The sequence below is a fragment of the Aphelocoma coerulescens genome, chromosome 1A (assembly GCF_041296385.1).
Source record: "Aphelocoma coerulescens isolate FSJ_1873_10779 chromosome 1A, UR_Acoe_1.0, whole genome shotgun sequence".
Classification (NCBI taxonomy): Eukaryota; Metazoa; Chordata; class Aves; order Passeriformes; family Corvidae; genus Aphelocoma; species Aphelocoma coerulescens.
The window spans coordinates 31,312,959-31,333,833 of NC_091014.1; the positions used below are offsets into that span (position 1 = coordinate 31,312,959).

A 20,875-nucleotide genomic window follows, 5' to 3' on the forward strand; every position below is an offset into this window, starting at 1 on the left:
GATCACTAAGAAGGTGCAATTTGTTTTTTGCTTTCATTCAGCAGAGTGACAACAGAGCTGCAGGAAAAAAAACCTCTTAAAACCCCTAACTTCACTGTAACTCCATTGCTCCAGTGACTCCCTCAAATAGGGAATGGCTGATGAGTTCCTGGAAACACAGATCCACAGCCTAAGCCACAGGATAGTCTCCAGAGACTATGGGATAAAAAGTGGTTGATGCTACAAGTTACACAACAGGTCCTGATGTCAGATGCCTCCTGGAACATGATGAGGGCAAGGGATTTGTTTCTGTATGATTTTTAGCTCTGCTTCTCAAAACTGGCTTACATCAGAAGGCTTACCATAAAATTAAGGAGAGATGTATATGAAGCTGAATTAATTATATGCTCTTTTCCTGAAAACAGCCACGAATTCTCAAACCTAAATCTACAGATGAGCATTTCCATTGACATTAATGCAGCTACTAATTCAAGCAAGCTGCAGGCATTAACTTCGGCAGAGTTCAGCCAAAGGAACAGTCTTAAAAGGCCTCGATTTACCCCATTTATTGTGCATCACCAGAGAATAATGCAGGTATTAGATGGGACTGCAGAGCACCTTAAACTACATCTACTCACAGATGCTTGACTTTCAATTCAATCTGAACAGAACTACTTATTAGTCAAAGCCCATCCTGCTGCCAACACTTAAGCTTTTTGGTAAGAATGGCCTGACAGCACACTGGTATTACATGTGTACAGACTCAGGGTTTTCATAAGGAACAGTAACAGCCCAAACACCGGAGACTGTGCAGAGGACTTTGGTTTCCACTGATGGAGTGGTGATTGGTTCCTTTCACCTGATTATGCTACACTGTATAGATGATTCTCTTCTGATTAAGTAGATTGTTGCTCCCTGATACCAATAGAGATACTCAAACAATGACTCTTTACTCAGTATGATTAACAATACCAGAATCTAGTCTATATCATTTCTTACTTCCTGGGGAGAGAGAATAGGAACAGGCAGCAGTGAAAAGAGAAACTGAATGTTGCACCAACTTGTTTTTCAAATGGTTGAATTTAGGCTGCCTAAGTATCTGAATACCAAGAAAAAAAAAAAAAAGGAAAATTTCCCTATGGAAGCATGTTTCTAATTCAAGACCTCAGCCATATTAACTGGTCACCTCCATGTTGATCAGATTTTTAAATTTTTTTCTTTAATTACTTAATCAAAGAAATTATTTTAGTTGATCAACATGCTGCACATCTAATTCATCGCACTGAATATGTCTATCCCTTTGACAGCTTATGAAGCAATACATTCATCCCACAGTAATTTACACAACAGTGCTAAGCATGTGTACAAGGTCTCACCTTCACAGTAGGCATTGTCCTCTCGAAGGGCTCGGAAGCCATCTCGGCAGCTACAGACAGCTCTGTCCTCTAGGTTTCGGCAGACAGAATGCTCCATACAGTTATGTCCTTCCGTGCAAAAGTCATGACCTGTACAGAAACAAGCATGACTGAGGGTTAAAAAGAATCCAGGGATTACAAAACATACCTGTCAAAGACAGTCCTATCTTCTTCTCAGTTAGGTCAAAGAATACCTTTCTATTGTCTGTGAGATACAGAAAAATAAATTGTACCAAGCATGAAACGGATGAGAGTAGTAAAGGCCACGAGAACAGACTGTCTCTAGGTCTTCAATTCAATTTCAGGTTATAGCACTGATCTGAAGCAGCTGGATAGGAGGCTTGCTTAAATCCCCTTACTGTCTCCTTGTCATTGTTAATTACTTTTACAGGACATGTCTTAATTATATATTTCTTGTCACTTTCTTTTTTTTTATTTGTTTATTTGCACATATATAAAAGAGCTTAACAGCTTAGACACTCAGCATCTCATTTACTAGTGATATTACTTTTTTTTCTAGCACTTTTAGTTCTCAGGTGTATTTATAAAATCCTTCTGTATTTAACATAAAGTCTTTGATAAACATTGACTTGTTTTGCTTTACTCTCCCCTTATCTCTTCCCTTCCTCCACTAACTGAATACTCTTTCCTTATTGCATCATTCTTTCCATTACAGAGAATTTTATTTTTAACATCTTACCTGTTAGCCACCCCTATTTCCTATTTTCCTATTTTCTCTTTTCCTTTTTTCCTGAATTCAGCCATTTTACACTGCACCTTAACTACAAATTTTTAAGATTGTGAAGTTCTTTTTGAGGCTGGAAAATTTAGATTGAACCTTTCAACTCAGTAGGTTTCTTTTTAAATTTCTTCTGTTTGCTCTCATGAAATTTAATGATTTTATGTTGCTGAACAACATTAAATCATCCTTTTTTATGCTGAAATCAAGCTGGTTCTAGAAACTGACTTGAAGCTTCTACAGTTTCCAGATCTGTATATAAAGGTGTGGAGCTTGTCTCCTTCCCTGTTTTCTCATTAATTTTATTTGTTTCAAGTTTCCTTCTTTCACTGAAGCATTAATTGATCAAGTAGCAGTACTGTTTTCCAATAATTATTTTCTTCTCTCAAAACCACAGGAGACCTTGGGAATGTGGGTCAAGCTCAGGGGACCAGGACTGGTGTAACAGCAACAGCTCCAGAATGCAACCTGGCATCAGGCTGCAACACAAGCCTCTTGCAAAATAGCAAACTTATTTTTTGGCAGTAAAGATTATTACTTTTATCATTCCACCTGGTTTCTGCTTCATATTTTTCTGTGAAAGAGCTTCTAACCCTAACCTCACAGAAGCTTAGGTAAACAAGGACCCCAAGCAGGGCAGTGGCAGCAGAGATGCTTGGAGGTCAGGTCAAAGAAATCTTTTGCACTTGGACAGCTCAGGAACCAGTGTGAAGCAGCAGGAATGAAGCAAAAGAAGAAAAGGAAGCAGAAGACCCCATAAAGGCAAAATGTTTTACTACTGAGACCCAGTGATGTGGTTATGACAGAAACATCACAGACCTCTTGTGAAATGAGAGGCTGATGTTTTTCTTTCTCCTGCTATGGGCTGTCTCTCTAACCTAGAGATATGCTTAGGTAATGTTACTTAAATATTATCATTCACCACAGCTACCACAGTGCTGGCATCTAACATAGGACATTAAGGAGCAAAATACTCTACACTTTCACTGTGCTAGAGGGTCTCCAATACTCCTTGACAACAGCAGAAATGTGTGCATCAAGAGCAACCTCTGGCCATGGCAACATCTACTCCTTGGCTTTTTGCTGCTCTCCTCACTGAATCCTGAGTTCATGGCAAAGCAAGAGTCTTATTTCTGGATTTCCCGGTCTGTATTGGATTGTATAAGATTTTGACATTAACTAAGAAGACACATGTCATCCAGAAAGGATGAGGGCTTTCATACTGATTTATTATTAAGATTCTCAACACTTAAACAGCAGCTGTATTAATAAACAAAATACATGCTACTGAATAACAGCCTGCCACAGCTTCTTGTTTATCAAATAAGCTCTTCTCCACATGAGAAGCCAAGCTAGCATAGTTCAGGAAGGCTTGAAAATATTCAGAAAGCACTCAACCAACATGCATAAAAATTTTTTAACTATAGAAAGGCACAAGAAACATAGAATCCTTTTCTCTCAGCTACCACAGAGTTAATAGAAAATTATCATTAAAAAATCCTTTTTGACTGTGACAGACTTGAAGACCTGTCTTCTCTTAAGTTCTTTTCTTCTATTTTCTTATCCCTCTGCTTGATGCCATTAATCCCTCATGCTTGCGCTGTGTAGCACAGAAACAGCTATAGCTGCGCTCTTCACTGAAGTATACCTAAAATCAGCCCAAGAGTCTAACACCTTCCTTCGTGCCAGGTATCAATTTATTTTATTTAGCTACAGAAGAAACAGATGTAGCTACTTGAAGATGCAATTGCTCAAAGCTTTGAAGATACTGGTGTTAGTCCAGATCAAAAGGGTGGGCCAAGGACTCAGAGCACTTGCTACATCTCTCTTCTTTGGCAGGGATCACACTGGGTGTAGCACACAAAGGTGCACAGCATACCAAAATATTCCCCAAAGTTTCTGCTCATAGATGCAGACAACAACCCCAGAGAGGTAAACAAGTTACTCCAGGTACTTGAACAACTGCATAGCACAAACAATTCTCTGAAAGAGATACCTCAAAGGACCTCAGAAAGATGCTGGCAAACATGGGTATTTCTCCAGTCTATTTAATTTGGACCCTGGAGTGGGTGAAGGGGAAAAAAACCACTAGTTGTGTATATGATTTCTTAAACTTTCCACCCATTTTTGGCTGGAATAAAACACAAAAACATGCTTCAAAGAATTCACATTACTAAACATTTTACGAACAATTTTCAGATGTCAGAGTGTAGTTCTTACCTATTCAGTTTCCCAAGACCTACAGTGACCATCATGCATAGGAGTGTCCTATTCAAAATTATCAGAAAAAAGTCCATTTGTAATCTGTAAGAATGAAAAATTACACTGAGCTTATATATATCCTGCTATTGCCTTACCTTTACAGATTTTGCAGCAACTGTGAGATAAGGGGATCTGTTGAGATTCTGGGCAGTTCAAAGCTGTACAGCTGTCTTTCGGAATACGCTGCATTTTGTGGTCCTGTTAAATTGAGGTAATTGATTAATACTGTGAGATAGGAAATAAAGTTATAACTTTAGTGGCGTTTCAGCATTATAATGCACAAAGAAAACCAGCCCAGGCCAAACTCCAGGTACCTTCAAAAACCATTTGAGAGGACAAAATAGTACAATAAAAGCATCAGGAATTCCCCTATACTCAAACTTTTTCAAGCAAGCAAAGGTGATGCAACAACTCTCATTCTTCTCCTTTCTTAGCTGTCAAGTAACTTGCCTCAGAAGCTTCTCTTACCATTATGCCTGAAAGAGTAACAATTATTTCTCAAAATCTGAAGCAGCAGATTCCAGAGACGAGGGTCCCCATAAAGAATACTCTAAAGAAGCTTCTTATTTGCACAGCAAGTAAAATCAAACTTGAACATCTCTGATCTCACTGCTGTGGCAGTAACACTGAAGGAAACTGGCACTGAGTCCCTATTAGGAAAGAGAGAGTTTCTCAGCTAAGTTTGGATTAGGCATCTGGAAGTGCAGAATGCCACAAGATGGTATCTAGTATCTTCAGGCACTCAGTGCAGGTCACATGAAATCACTGCAGTATGGCCACACAAAACGCTTGCCTTAGCAACCTGGCTACCATGGGTGTACCACCTTTAGGCTTCCTCAGGCCATAAATAATGTGTCTTACAATGCTCTAATCATGATAGGGCAAAGAAAGAAAACAAGGCAAACAACAACATGCTCCTCAGAGGCATCTGTCTTACAATAAGCAATGTGGTTAAAAAAGACCTCAATGTACTCAAGACCCTGCATTTCTGCATGCAAGAAAAGCATCTAAAATAATGCAGATGCCATTGTATGTATGTGTGTGATATTATTATTGGTCTAGCATTAATTTTTATCCTCTTTGACTGTGAAATATAAGGATGAACATGAACACAATGGCCAATATCAAAATTACTGCTCAAACTTTACCTTAGACAATCTTGACAGAGAAGCCAACCCTAATCTGATAATACAGTAAAGCAAACCAGCCACAGATGTGCTGTACACCAGAACAAACAAAACCCAGCAATCCGATAAGATAAATTAACCTTTGATAGAAATAACATCAATTAGGGTAGTCTGGATTTCATTTAATTCCTTTGTAAATTCTAATCTGGAAGATAATTTTTCATTCACTTATTTATAATATTCAAACAGAAAAGTGCATGCCTATAGCACACACAACTGCAGCAGCCAATAAAAACAAAACATGATGGTTCTAATTACATCCAGACAAAAAGAAAAAATTCCATACATTGCCTTGATAACATTATTGTAAGCCTTCAAGCATGAAACCAGTACTTGTGCCAATCCTACTAATACCTCTTGACCTGATGTCATTAATTATATCCTTTTATGAAAGCTCTGATAGTAATAAAATAATGCCCATCTATGAATTCCTAACTGACCAACAAAGTTTACAGTACATGGATTTTCTGCTCTGAATTATCATTCACAAGGCTGTTCAGTCCTTGAAAAGCCAACATTTCAATCAGCCAAAGCTGCTGCTTACTATTTCTACCGAGACAGTGAGACAACCTATCAGAAAACAAGTCTAATCAACAAAACACAGACTAGTCCAGCCAACAGAGGCATTTTTTTCATACAGTATCACAACTGCCAGCTGCAAGGAACACAAGGCAACGTCACATCACTTTTGATGGTTCTTAATTATATCCACTGACTAATCATAGAATTCATGTCCTGGGTGTCATGTTGAAAATATGAGCTTCAGAGCCCTAAAAAGCCTACAGCTGAATCCAAAATTATTTCTGGTCAGCTTCTCCTTGCCGCTCTCAAAAGGGTTTCAAGCACCTACTGCAGGAATTAAGCTCATAAAGATTAAAATCTTTATAAAGATATAAAGATATAAAGATATAAAGCTCATAAAGATTAAAATCAGTAGTTAGACAAGAGTTTCCAGTTCTTCTTTGTAAAATACACCTTTTAACAACTGTATGAAAATGTTTGTGATTTCCAGAAACTGACCTGATGGACAGCTCCGCAGCAAGAGGAGTTGTTTGCCGCTTTTTCTCTGCCCTAGAAATGTGCGTTCAGGTTTTCAACTCCACCCCACAACATGCTGCTCTCTAACCAGACAGGATTCTTCCCCATCCTCCCCAGACAGACAACACACAACTCACTGCAGCAGTTTGTGTAATTCCCAACCCACAACTGTCCCTGGGGTATATTTTGCCATTAAGGTGTACTTGTGCCCTGAAGAGCAGCTCTGTTCAGGCAGCAGGGCAAGACTCAGCATCAGGTATGTTCTGTTTACAAACAAAAACCCCACCCCTACTCCATTTTCATTGCTAGAAATACCAGATACCTGGTGTACCAGCTTTTTTCTTCCTTTTTCTCTAGCTTCTCCTCTAATAATGATCCTGAATTCCAAACTATGCCCCCATCACATTCGTGTATGTCTTACACCTGAGCATATAATTTTGAACAATAACACTGCAAATGGAAGCATAAGGTAGTCTTGCTGCTGTTTTATTACTGATGATGAGGACGATACCTAGGGAAGAAAGAATGCTGTTTGATTGTCAAGCTGTATCATCAAAGCTTCCAGCTATGCAAAGTAAATTGATTTGCAAAAATTTGATGTGGAACTCAGACAAAATAAACACAGGACCTATTAGATGCCTCTTCTGTCACTTCCCAAGGTATATCTGTCTGTATTCCAAAAGTTTCTTTCAGTGGGACTTTGGTATTTCTAACATGCAAGAATTTTTATTCCATCAAGAGTATTCTTACCTTGCACTCAAACAGAACACAGTCTCCTGAGCTTGAATACACAGTTTCTCTTTGTCCTTCAAAGTAGGTTCTGCCTTCAAATACACACACCGCTTCAGAGGAAAAAAAACAAAACAACACAATTTTGTATAAATATGTTGGCATTCTGCTTATAGAACTGATACATTTTCTTAAAGATAACTGCATTTCAAAATGAAAAGACTGATTCAGATGAAAGAATATTCTAAACCCATCTACAGGACTCTTGGATATCATAAGAAAAAAAATTAGAGAAGGAAAAAACCCCATGAACTACTCAGAAAAGCAGACGTAAGTAGAAAGGTGAAGGATGTTGAAGCAATAGGGAGTACCGACAGCTACTGAGACAGCAGAAGAGACCTGTCTCAGGTCACACCAAGGGAGGTGACTGCCTGCAACACAGCTCAGGGGTGCACACGAAACTGGAGCTGTGAGAGCAGTGCCAGCGGCATTAATACGTAATTAGTTTCTTGAAGAGGAATGTTGCATGACGAAGGGTGATCACTGAAGCCACATGTTTATTTGTTATCAGAGTCCTTTGAAGTTTCATCACCCCACATGGTTATTTAAACATTATGGATTTGTATCTTGATTATGCCAGTTCTTTATCATTACTGCTGAGGCATATTACAGTATATGAATTTTATTGCACAGTAACTGACTTTTTGTGACTTTTTTTTTATCCCCCAACAAAAAAAGGATCAAATCTCCAATGATCAAATGACAGATGGATGTCACTAGGATTGGTGTTTGTTATACCATGGCCTGGTGCTGTTCCTGTGCCCTGGCAGCACCAGGTTTTACAACAGCATGCTGACACAGCTCATACTGGATTGCTCACCAAAATTCCTATTCAATATTTAAAACTTCTATAAAACATCCTCACAGCAAACAGTCTTGCTTTTTCGTTTTTTTAATGGGTCCATTACTGCAATTACATTATGCAAAGTGTAAAGGCTGAGTAACATAACTGCTAGGTACAGAAAATCAAATGTCTGTCTCTGTTGCTTAGGACACAGTCAAGGCTCATCAAGTAAGCATAATCATGAAATAAACGGAGTAGGTTACAGCTTTTAAATTCTACATTACATGTTAGAGGTCTAATTTGCTAATCATTGATTTGGAGATGCAAATCAATCATACTTTCACAAAGAGATTTATCTATACTGTTTAAATAGACTGCGATTGGTAGACAAAAATATCTAAAAGTGCAAGACTTTTTATTGGTTTGTTTTTTTTAATTTTGAATTACCTCTGGATTTACTTTTTTTACCTTTGAATTACAGCATTACTCCTGTTATTTTCTTTTCTACTTTACTTTTCAACTTGAAGCTCTTTCTTATTACTTTGTCAGCATGTAAAGTTTTGGAACTGATAATGAAAAAGAAGTGATGGGTACAGCAACAAAAATGGGTTTTTTGAAACTGAAAAATTTGAGTTATAATATCTTATAAAATATAAAGTATCTTGTGTGACTTAAGCATCCAAAACATTTTCAAGAATTGGTATCACAGCATGTTGCAACACTATAAATCCCATGAACTGCAGAATTTGCTGTCAGACTAAGAAAGTACAGAAAAGAGCCACAGGTCAGAGTCTTAGGGGTAACAGAAAGTTTGTACAACATCCACAAAGAAAGGTGTATTGCGTTTGCATGGCCAAGCTTTGGTAGCAGAGGTGCTACAGAGGTGGCTTCTGTGAGAACCTGCAGAAGCTTACTCCATATCCAGCAGAGCCAATCCCTGGTGGCTCCAAAAATGGACATGCTGCTGGCCAAGGCTGGGCCAGTCAGAAATGGTGGCAACGCCTCTATGATAACAGATTTAAGAAGAAGAAAACCAAGAAGTTATTACACAGATGTAACTGTGGCCAGAGAAGAGGAGAGTGAGAATATGTGAGAGGAACAACTCTGCAGACACCAAGGCCAGTGAAGAAGGAGAGGGAGGAGGTGCTCCAGGTATCAGAGATGAATTTCCCCTACAGACCATGGTGCAGACCATGGTGAAGCACCTGTACCCCTAACAGCCCATGGAGGTCCATGGAGGTGCAGAGATCCACCTGCAGCCTGTGGAGGAGCCCCAGCCCAGAGCAGGTGGATGCCTGAGAGGAGGCTGTGAGAGAGGAGCCCATACCAAAGCAGCCTGTCTTTGAACTGCACCCTGTGGAAGAGTGACCATGATGGTGCTTGGTGAGCAATCTCTCTCAGTCCTTATCTTGACTCACTAGTCCTTTGTTACATTTTCTCTCCTCTGTACAGCTGTGGAGGGGAGTGAGAGAGCAGCTTTGGGGGGTGCCTGGAGTCCAGCCAGGGTCAACCCACTGCACACAGTGTGTGACTCACAAGAGTCATAAAAGCTCAATACTGTGTCTCATTCCTCTCCCCGAAACAAGCTCTTCTAGAAGGAAGTAGATGAAAAAATTCTATATAAATCTTTCCGGGGACTAGCAGATCTTGAATCCCAGCAAGACAAGACAATTGTCCAGTCATACATATCACCTCCTATGCATTATAGGCCATGACACTAAACTGAAGTAGTCAAATATTAAGCCCTTTCCCTTGCCCCATACATTTCAAGTTTCTAAGAACAACTACATGTGACAGGAAAAAATACAGTACAGCAATGCCTGAGGATCACACAATGGCAATGAACTGTTAACACGTCCTCATGTTCCCAACAGGCAGACTATGACTGTTCACAGAAAAGGCAAAAGACATCAAAATCACTGTCATTCTATCTTAGAAGAAAATATGCTCCTGAAGCCAAAATACTCTCAACATATGAGTGAGACTACCCAGGTATCTTAAAAAAAACAACAAAAAAAAACAAAGCAACAAACTAACTCAAGCATAGTCCACTGAATTCAGTCTTCTTACTAATGGCAACAAACCTGATTCTTCAAAGAAAAATAGAAAATAACATACACAGAAGAACTATGAAAAGAACACATCCAGCCTAGTGTGAAATCACAAAGCTATTTTTTTATTTCACCAACAGGCTTTGGAAGTCTTCACATATGAAACCATTCTAATGTAGTAATGCAGTATCACAAACACTTGCTTTCAAGAAGAAAATCAGCTCTTCTCCATAAAGTCTTGGAAACAAGAAAAGCTTAGAAATTCTGGGTCTGTGAGAGATGGCTCCGCCCAGACGGCCCTTGACCCTTTCCCACATATCTTCATGCACCCAAAGATTGTTACTCAAAGGTTAAAACATGGCAGCAGAGTGCATGTTTCAAGACATTTGCCTGTGTGGGTGCCAGAAATTTCAAGCAGACATCATGCACCCACCTCCACAACCACAACACTTGGCCATCGTGCAGCTAAGAAAGTTGTATCTCACCCACTGAACTGCCCTAAATAAACCATCCAAGCATTTTGGTGTGGCTTTGTCAGCAAGGTTATGAAGTCTCCAGGCATCAGGGACCTGTCTGTATAGAATGACCAAACTATGCTTGAGAAAAAAGAGAAAACCCAACCAACAATAAATGCCAAATTAAAAAGAATTGTTGAAACTGAACTGAAAACCTGTTAAGCTGAATAATCTAAGCACAAGCTTAACCATGTCTTCTTACAGACTGCTGCTCTCACTGACAACGTTCAAAAGGGGTATTTCTTCTTAAAATCATCAAAATCAACACGTTACTTCTTTCCTACTAGTGTTCTCTAAAACATGAATGATTCCATCATATTTGGGTAGTTCTTTCCATTAAAAAGCAGCAAGAACTAAGGTATGTGCTGAAGCTTTAATTTGGAGCACTATCACTTGGTTTTTTCTTCTCAACCATGCCAAAAACACACAGGCACTTCGTCTACACCAGTACCACTGGCTCCATGTTTATTTATCATGACAGACTCCAGTGGGTTTAGCAATGGTGTAAGTTTGCCAATGCACACTGTCTTTTCTTCTCCCAATACTGTCACAAATGCCTCTGTCTTTTTCCCGCTCTCTTGGCAGCCCACTCCTCTTCCACTGCCCACTGAGGAGGCATCCTAACATACAGAAATTTTCCTGACAAACAGTAAAGGGCAGATTTGCATCAGGCTACCTGGAGGCTTCTAAAAACTTTTAAGATTGTCTGGTTAGGTGACTATTAAGCACACATGGGAAGATTCCTAGAAAGACAAATCTACTTTTTTCTGCACCACTTTCATCCTAAGACATTGGCACCCATGTCCCAGGCAGGGTGGAACAGAATGTTCCTCCTGCCTCTTGACAGCAACTGTCACAGCCAGTAAACATTCCATGATGATGGTATTTCCTGTCTTTATTTTCCTTCAGAAATAAAGATGGTTCAGCAACATGAGCATCTGGACTAGCACTAGTTGGAAAAGTCCAGTGAAGATTTAATTTCTGCTTGGCTAGATGCTTCCCAGGATTACTTTGATTAGTTAGTGATTGGTATCTCTCTGGGGAAGCATATCATCCTTCATCTTCCTTTCATTCAATAGACTGAGTCACAGTCAAGACATTACCTGATGGTTAGTTGTTCCAGATCTTGATACTTATTGCCTATGTAGGACTTCAGCTACAGCTGAATTACATCAACCATTTCCTCTTGCCATCAAATTTCCATATTCCCCCAGTACCCAAAATAATATACATTATTCAAATCACAGGTTTCTAGGAAGATGAAACAGGAAGCCTACAAAACCTGCTTAGAAGTTTGACTACTCTTGATCTATTTGTATGCAGAAAGTGATCAAATATTACATTGGTAAGCATCTGTGTACACGGTCTAAAAAATTATTAGCAAGATCTGCTTATATTTATGCAGCTATAGTAATAATGCAACTATCCTTTAGTATTATTTAATGCATGGTGATGACATGGAATCTTCTCCATGTTCTTCCAGCAAAAGGAATCTTTCAGGAGCCCACTTGCTGCTGGGTTTGTTGAATGAATTATCAACAGTTTCTTAAACCATCCCTTCTCTTCCACAACCCTTTCTTCTTCCCACTGGCCTCCAAATGACATTTTCCTTTTGCATTATTTTAAATGTCCATGCAAAATCCATGGCCCAGCAAACTCCTGCCTTCTGCTCACTGAGTTCTCAGGATGTCATGTAGTACATTTTCTCATTTCTGCATTTATCACCTTCATTGTTTAGATTGTGTATGCCTTCCCCTGAGGAATGCATACACAATGGTGGTATCTCAGCTGGTCTGGATTCAGACTTACCACCAATGAAAAGCAGAAAGTTTAGCCCACTGGTCAACTCCTCAAACCACTTTAATTTCTTGTATTCACAACTGCCCAATGAGTGGCAGATGGGACTTGCAGTTTTGAGAAATCTGTTGGTAATGATAAACGGACAACTTAAATCTGGCAATTAAGTCTATGTTGCTTCAGTCTTTGAGCACTTATGTTGGTTGGTTGGCAGGGGGGAAACTCACACAAAATTATCTCACAGAAAAGCCCCCAAACCTGTCTCATTCCCTTAATGTTCCAACCTCCTCCTTGGAATCTCTTTGATTACATTTTCCACTGCTCAGAGACGAAGGCTTAGGCATTGTGTAAGTCCCATTAATCCTACTTTGCAAGCTTACATAGCGCAAAACCACAGTGTGGCTTTATCCTTAGAAGTACACACAGACATAATCGTCACCTTTTCTGAATTTCTTTCTCTTGATAGCCACACCATTACTAGGCATGTCTCTCACCCCTTGTTCATTTATCTTTGCAGGGAGTTGGGCATTATTTCTTTTTTGTTCGTTTTCTGGAAAGCACAAATTCCTCAGTTACTGCAGTCACTGAGGCTGCAGACTTACTTTATTTCATACCATCTCCCTCAACAATTCAAAATTATTCCAAATTTCAAGCTGAAAAATATATTGTGAATTTTTCCAGTCAATCACTGCTGAAAAGCTGCATATATCTGCTTCTGCTTCCTCAGCTGAAAAATTTATTTGAAATTTTATCATGACAAGGAACCAATTACTATTCGTGTCTTATTTCTCATTAGCTGGAAAAGCTAAATGTTCCTATTACATTTAAAACACTAAGTCATTGTTCTACATTAGTCTTAGAACCACTGAAGAGTATCTATGGTGTGACACACCTCCAAAAACACTAACAGGCTGTTTAGTCACATTGGCACGGAGTCAATCTGAAATCCTAAATTCCCTCCCGTACCTCTCATATTTCCTGTATTTCCATCAACTGCTACCAGGAAATTACATAATTCATCTGTTCTACGTGTTGCTGTTGAGAAGTCTTCTATAGAATTCATATGAATTCCAGAATGCAGCTCCTTGAGTCATCCTTGAAGACTAAAAAGTAATCTGAGCACTGAAAAAGCACATGAAAACACAACTAAAAACTCTATTGATAGAAGTTCAGCTGAGGAAAATAGACCTAACAGATGAGTAAAACTTCCAAAGTAGGCTGTCAGACAGGGGAGTCTGGGAAAGAGGCTGCAGCCAATCAAAGCCAATGAACACTAATTGCACAAAGGGAGGTATCCCTTGGTAAGCAAAGATCCAATCTGGACAATGTGTTTCATGTCAGCTTCTCTTAAAAAGGGCATTACTGCAATCCACACTGCAACTTTAGCTTGGTTAAACAGAGCAGCCAAAACAGTTCAACTGACAGACATGCAAAACTTTGGCTTTAGTGCAATGGACCATATTCTGCTTGTTAAAGATAACTGGAGTATTTTGGAGTATAAACATAGGATTTTAAAAACTTGGGCATGACTAACGTGACCAAAATGCCCACCCATTTTATGGCAATTTCACTATGTTGACCATCCAATACTCAAATAACTTTCACAGCGAAATGTTAAACTATAAAATCAAACACCAAGACAAAAGCCTCAGAGGGTGTCAAGAGAAGAAAAGCAATTGAAGTTAATATTAATTAAATGACAACCGTATTACAATTATATTAAAGGTTTAAAAATAGCACAATAGTCTGACAGACCAAGAGAACTCCAGTGCAAATATTACAGGCCTACATAATCCCCATAAAGGTGGGATTAGACATTATCTGATAGATTCCTTACATCAGCTATCCGCAACAGCCGTGACATAGCTGTATTAAGTGAAGGTGCAAACAGGTATTTTATCAACTGCTGACAGGTACTAATAACAGGGAAATTTCTACTTTGTTCCACCTTCTCTCAGCTGGACTGCTGGGCTAGTTGTAAAAGATACTTTTCCAAAAACTTTGTTAAGAGAAAAATAGCGGAGTTTAGAAAACTAGACACCTCCCCAGAGCACTTTATACTTCAAGACATGCTTAAACTCACCCATACACCCATCAGAATGCCTCAAGTCACAGGCATCCATATGCAAGATGATATTAACTGATTAGGACTGAGTATTGAGAATCTATGAAATTAATGAAAAACTGCTATAGACTTGAACACTTTTGAGTCAGTATTTTGAAATCTGTGAGAGCTAAACAGATTATCACCAACCAGCATTACAACATAAAAAGAAGGTTGTGTTGTCCACTGCCATAAGTTAAAACCATCCATGGACATGACACGGGAAGATACGCATTTACTCCTGCAGCTGCTCTTACAGGGGGTTACTGGTAATCCACTCCACAGAGACTTCAAACAGATGGCAGAAGGGAAATAAAATAATACATTTTATTCATTAGGATATTTTGCTTAGATTTGCCACGAAAATAAAAGAGAGTGCACCAATTATGCATAATTTTAAAAGACACATTTTTGCATGTGACTACTGAGATGGTGACTTTCTGCAGCTTTGTGGACACAAATCAAGTGAACAATGTTCAGTAAAAGGCAAGCACCTCTGAGCAGCAGCATTTTCCCAGATTTTGACAGTTTCATTTGACAGCACTAAAAATGATCCTAAGCAAACTACAAAACTACAAGCTCCACCACAATATAGTAAAACGGGCATTTATTAGGGTGAAAAAAACTTGGAAGTGATATTTCCATGCTCCCAAGTCAAAGGTTCTACACAGCTTCTGCTCCAAAAATTTACAGCTACTTCCAACAGTCATGTGGGTTTTTCGTCAACAGCTTGCTGTATTATTTAAGTACTCACAGGCTACACTCATATTTAAGCAACTATCAGGGACCCTACAGATGCTTCCATTCTCAGACTCTCCTTGGTCCAGAACAGTTGCCACAGATGTTTTAGCTAGAAATTCTGCACTGTGACTTTGCTGCACACACCTCCCTAGTGAAGGCACAGCATCCTGTGACCCGGCATCCATCTCACTGTATTTATTTTCCTCTCAGATCCAAGTGCTTTCACTTCTACAAACAGCAACCCCTGGTTAAGTTGGCTGTTACAGCAATGCTCACATTTGCCTTCTTGGCACAAGCCAGTCTAACGTACTTAGACATTCCCAGGAGTAGAGCACCACATCTATTGCTGTTGTTAAACCTCACTTCTTTCAAAGGACCTGCATCTAGCTCTGTACAATAACTGACAGAGTTCCATGCTCCCAAATCCTCTTCCATCCACTTCTGTTACCACATAAGGAATCTACCAATCCTTCCATCCCTCCCTTCAGCCAGAAAGACAGGATTAGTTGGCATAATCACAAACACTCCAGAGAACTGTATTTAACATTCTTAAGCTAAGTTCTTAGCATTAGTGCAGCAAAAGGTTTTTAACACAGACAGTGGTGTAAACACATTTTTGGAAATCGTGATTAAAACTGGTTATGTGAATTGGCTTTCTAAATTTTTTATATACTCAGTCTCAACATTCATTATCAAATAACATTTAACCAAAAACTAACATTTAAAAATCAGGTATTACCAATAGTTTTGGAAATTTTCAAAAGTCAACTTTAAAAAGAAACCTATGTACATCTAACATGCTGTTTCTCAAGGCTCCTAGAAGTTACTCGTACCCATTGTGCATTCCCAAACAACACAATACTTCATGTCTAAAGTCAGTTCAGAATTTGAAATAATTAAAAATTTAAAAGTAGCTGGAGCAGATGTTCACAGATTCTGCTATGTCACAGCTAATTTCTCCCAAATGCATCTGTTCATACGCCGATGCATCACGGAAAAACCATAAGCTGGAGTTCATAGCAACTGTTAATGTAACTACTACTTTTATTCTTTGGGAACTACATCAGTGAAAGAAAGCCTTACCGTCACTAATAATTAAAAAAAAAAATCATATTTGTTAATACTCCTATTGTCCTTAGGAGGACCTTTCCAGCCATTAGACATGCTTCACACACAGTGCTACTAGGTATGTTTATCTATATGGAGCTTATTCAACTCCAACTGAGCTTTGGCTGCAGCAATTTTCTCCCTACAGTGGCAAACAGCATCCCTGTATTCCTCCCATGTGACCTGACCTCGCTTCCACTGGGCATACACCTTCCTTTTTTGCCTTAGCTCCAAAAGAAGATCCCTTTTCAGCCAAGCCAACCTTCTGCCTCATCATGCTTGACTTCTAACATTCTGGAATTGCTCCTGCACTCTTAAAAGAGGGTGTTTAAAAAGTGACTAGCACTGATAGAACCAGTGATTCCCCAAGGATGTGATTCCTTTAGTGATTTATATGTCTATTTTAATCTACTTCTAAAATATATTCATGTCCTCCCATGTTTCTTCACAGCAACTCACCAACAGAATACTGCAAAACTAGTGAAATGAAAAATGGGTGGTTAGGTGCTTACATCATACTACCAACTCTATTCCTCCAGAGTCACAGAAGACAATGGACAACATTTAAGCATTCTGAAGTCATATGCTACTACTATTAAGAAGTCTGTCTGAGAAATTCACAACAACCATATGCAAGACTGTTATCTCTTCTATGCTATACTCAGATTTTATTTCTCATTTAGCTGCCTTGAGGATCTACAAAGGTTTCTAGATAAAAGCATGATGAAAACATCTACAAAACAAAGTCCCCCTTTACATGCCTGTAAAATTTGCCTAGAGAGAAATACTGCACTTTAGTCAATATGAATATAACCTAAAGAAACATCTTAAGGAAATAACATCTGAATTTACCTGTCTTTGTCAAAGTAATAACAACATAGGGAGAAGCATGCCTGTTCATCTTCCCTACCTTCAAAGGATTTGAAGTGCTCACTCACTAGAAAAAACAGATATGTGCCTATTTTCCAGATGAGTCAAGCATATTTACTTGCTTTGATTTCAAGATGCAGGAAAAAAAAAATCTTACAACTGAAACCAGGTGTTTTCTGTCCCACTTTACTGCATCAAACAATAATGTCACTGTAATTCTAACGCTACTATATATGTATACACTAGACATCAGAAAAAAAGCAAGCCTAGTAGTATCTTCAAATTTTATTCCTCTCTTAGGAAAAAAAATTCTAGATGTAAAATAATGTTAAGAGATTTTAACCAAATGTCACAAATTAAATTAAATCTGGGAAGACAGTCAAAATTATACTTGAAAATAATTTAAAACAAGAAGAGGAGAACCAGAATTTTCATCTGCAATCAGAAACTTACACAAATAATTTCAACAAGTAGAAGGTGAAAATACACTAGTCAGCTACCCTGTAGAGAAAGGCTTAGGATGATCAACCACCCTTCCAAATAAATGACCAGGGCTTTCTTCTTAGTGGAAACTGGTACCAAATAAACACCCCCCCCCCCAAACTGCAAAAATTAGTAAAAATTCTCTGTATTGGCAGAGAGGCGGAACAGAGACACAGAAACACCACAGACACAGTCCTGTGACTGGTACAGTGACAAAAGCAAATTGCAGAAACTCTTCAAATAAAGAGGACTGCAATGATGTTTTTGAAGGCAACAGATGAGGAAAGCAGGATAAAGGTCTGTTACACCATATCTGCCAAGATTTTCATTTTAAAGTTGTGTCTCACATGGAACTAAGTGACCATTATTTGAAGCTGAATATATTTTATGAGCTGACAGATGTAGAAACAGTGATCAATAACAGCCTGGAGGTCTATACATCACACTTCAGATAGCTGCAAGCAGTGGTTAAGAGAAGTAAACCAAGCAACAGATGGTTTAATTCCCTACATGTTTCCACTGAAAAAATGTCAAATTTCTGCAGTCCAAAAGACTGAAAGCCACTGGTTTAAATCATTATCTTCACAAAAGACAAATAAAGGGTAACAGTATACATCATTTTATATTAATCTCACTGAATCAACTTCATTCATATTTTACCATCCCTTCCAGGGGAAATAACATCACATTATTGACAGTTTTGTGGTGGGTTTTCTTCCAATAATTTATTTATTGAGTTTCAGCCTTCACAACCTTCTCGTTTTTCCATTTCACAGACACAGGCAATGTCAAAAAACTGTATGTACGCCTTCTTGTACACTCCCATATCTCCTACCAGTGTCGCCCCTAGGACAGCTTTCCATCCAAACAATCCTTGTCAATCCTGTTCTGAATAAGAGTATGTCAGGTGCGAAGTGGTCTTTGCAAAACTGTACAGGCCAAGAATCTCATTTGGTTGGTTGGCTGGGTTTTGCAGAGCCTTTACTCTATCCAGCTCCATCAGTACTCTTTCCCTCCACCTTGTTACTTTTCTTTGACTTTGTCCAAAACCTGCAGTTCTGGGGTTTTCAGCTAAGGCAGACTTCTCTTTTTTTTCACAGCACATACCCATTGAAGATGTTTGCTACTGATACTATAGGTATTTCCACGATCTACATAATAAAAGACCCAGGCAAAAACTAGAACATCAGCTACAAGCTGCTGTTTTGGCAATGTACTTCTGGTTATGGGACAAAAAAAAAAAAAAAAAAAAAAAAAAACACCAGCAACTCCCCTCACCATAACCCTAAAACAAAAGAACCCCATAGACCAATGATGCATGTATAGAGTGACATAAGCACATTACTAGTGAGAACAAACATATTGAAATCAACACCCAGGCATGTGAATGCTCACACATCTTAGATGATTTCTGTAATTATAAATAGAACCAGGATTTTTTTAATTATTATTTCATACCGACCTAAGTGAATTCTGGTGAAATCAGCATTACTAAAGTTAGGGTACCAACTTATTAGAAACTGGAACGCTGCCAATCTGTCCACTCCCACCTGTCTGAAAGCAAATATATTCATATCTAGCATATGTTAATGTTTTATTTGCACTGGAAATAAACTAAAATAATAATATGCTGCAGGTGTTTTGTATTTTATTAACTCCCTGGTAAGAATATAATGAAAAAGGAATGGAAAATATTAGCTCTTTTTCCACATGAACTCAACAAAACAGGTTATAAGGAGCGTAGAGCATGGCCTACAGCAAAATTCTCCATGTAAAAAAATATTTTTAATTCTCTACCAATAAAATTACCAATATTATGTTTCCAATTTCTTCTTTAGTGCAGATTGCTACATATCCAGTGTAATGCATTTTAATGAATAAGGATTTTCTTAAGCATACTTTATTTTATTATTCACTCCTCAGGCACAAAGTAAGACTAACACAAGATGACTTTACCATTAACTGGAGTTCTCCTCATATACTGATACATTGCCTCCAGATCTAGAGTCTTCTAGTGGAATTCCACAATGCATGGGGTCCAGAATAGCTAAAAGGCTGCTCACCTAGGAGGGTGCCACACTGAGGCATGTAAAATCTGAGGCAGGCAAAGCCACTGACTCCCCAAATCCTCCTTTGCTAACAAGGAACAATGAAATTCAAAGGACATGGGGAAGGGGGAAAGGAAACATAGGAGCAAAATATTCTGAGAGCTGTAAGCTGTATTTCAATTTACTGTAAGCTGTATTTTAATTTATAGAGAACAACAGACCCATAGGGAATGGGTTTCCTTCTCAGAGGGGAATTGCAAGTCAAAAGACTCCCTGTTTTCCTTCCGATGAGGAATAATGCCCAGCTTACAAAGAAAAAAGGTCACCTGAGACTACATGCTCAGCAGCAAAAATCCCCTAACAATTCTGTCATTGGCTACTTAACAGATATAAACCAAATACTGCTATGGTATACAAGTAGTTTGAAAGTTTCTATAGCTTTACAATGGAAAATATAGCAGAGATAGAGAACCTTGGGTCAAGGGTTAGACTGGCCCTGCCTCCCAAAGCCAAGGGGATTCCTTCCATTTTCTTCAGCTGGCTTTCAGCATAGGAAAGCCCCCCAAACATTCTTAAAGAGTCTCCGTTTCTTGAGATGTTAGACATCCCAGAGAAGTGAAGGCCCTGAGAAGATCTTCCCAAAGTGTGTAAACTCCTGATGGAAGGGAATGAAGAAGAGAAAGATAGGCTGTTCTCAGTGGTGCCCAGCAACAGGACAAGGGGCAATGGGCACAAATCAGAACACATAAAAATCCATTTGGACTCAAGAAAATACTTTGTTACTGTGACCGAGCACTGGCACAGGTTGCCAGGGAGATTGTGGAGTCTCCATCTGTGTAATTCAAAAGCCACAGTTCTGGGCAGCCTGCTTGAGATGGCCCTGCTTGAGCAAAAGGGTTGGACCAGGAGACCTCCAGAGGTCCTTTCCTACCCTTTTGTGAGACTGACATTGTAGGAGCTATGCTG

The 20,875-nt window shown here is 38.9% G+C and overlaps 1 protein-coding gene across 2 annotated transcripts in view; it reads right to left on the reverse strand.

Annotated features, from left to right (window-relative positions):
• NELL2 (neural EGFL like 2) overlaps positions 1 to 20,875 on the reverse strand; it is a 141,599-nt gene that overhangs the window by 77,806 nt on the left and 42,918 nt on the right. For both annotated transcript variants that reach the window (XM_068997901.1, XM_068997892.1), the window contains exons 10-12: positions 7,371 to 7,462; positions 4,491 to 4,593; positions 1,356 to 1,484 (exon numbers count right to left, since the gene is read on the reverse strand). In XM_068997901.1, coding sequence (XP_068854002.1) covers positions 1,356 to 1,484; positions 4,491 to 4,593; positions 7,371 to 7,462 — 324 coding nt within the window. The remainder of the gene's footprint in view (positions 1 to 1,355; positions 1,485 to 4,490; positions 4,594 to 7,370; positions 7,463 to 20,875) is intronic.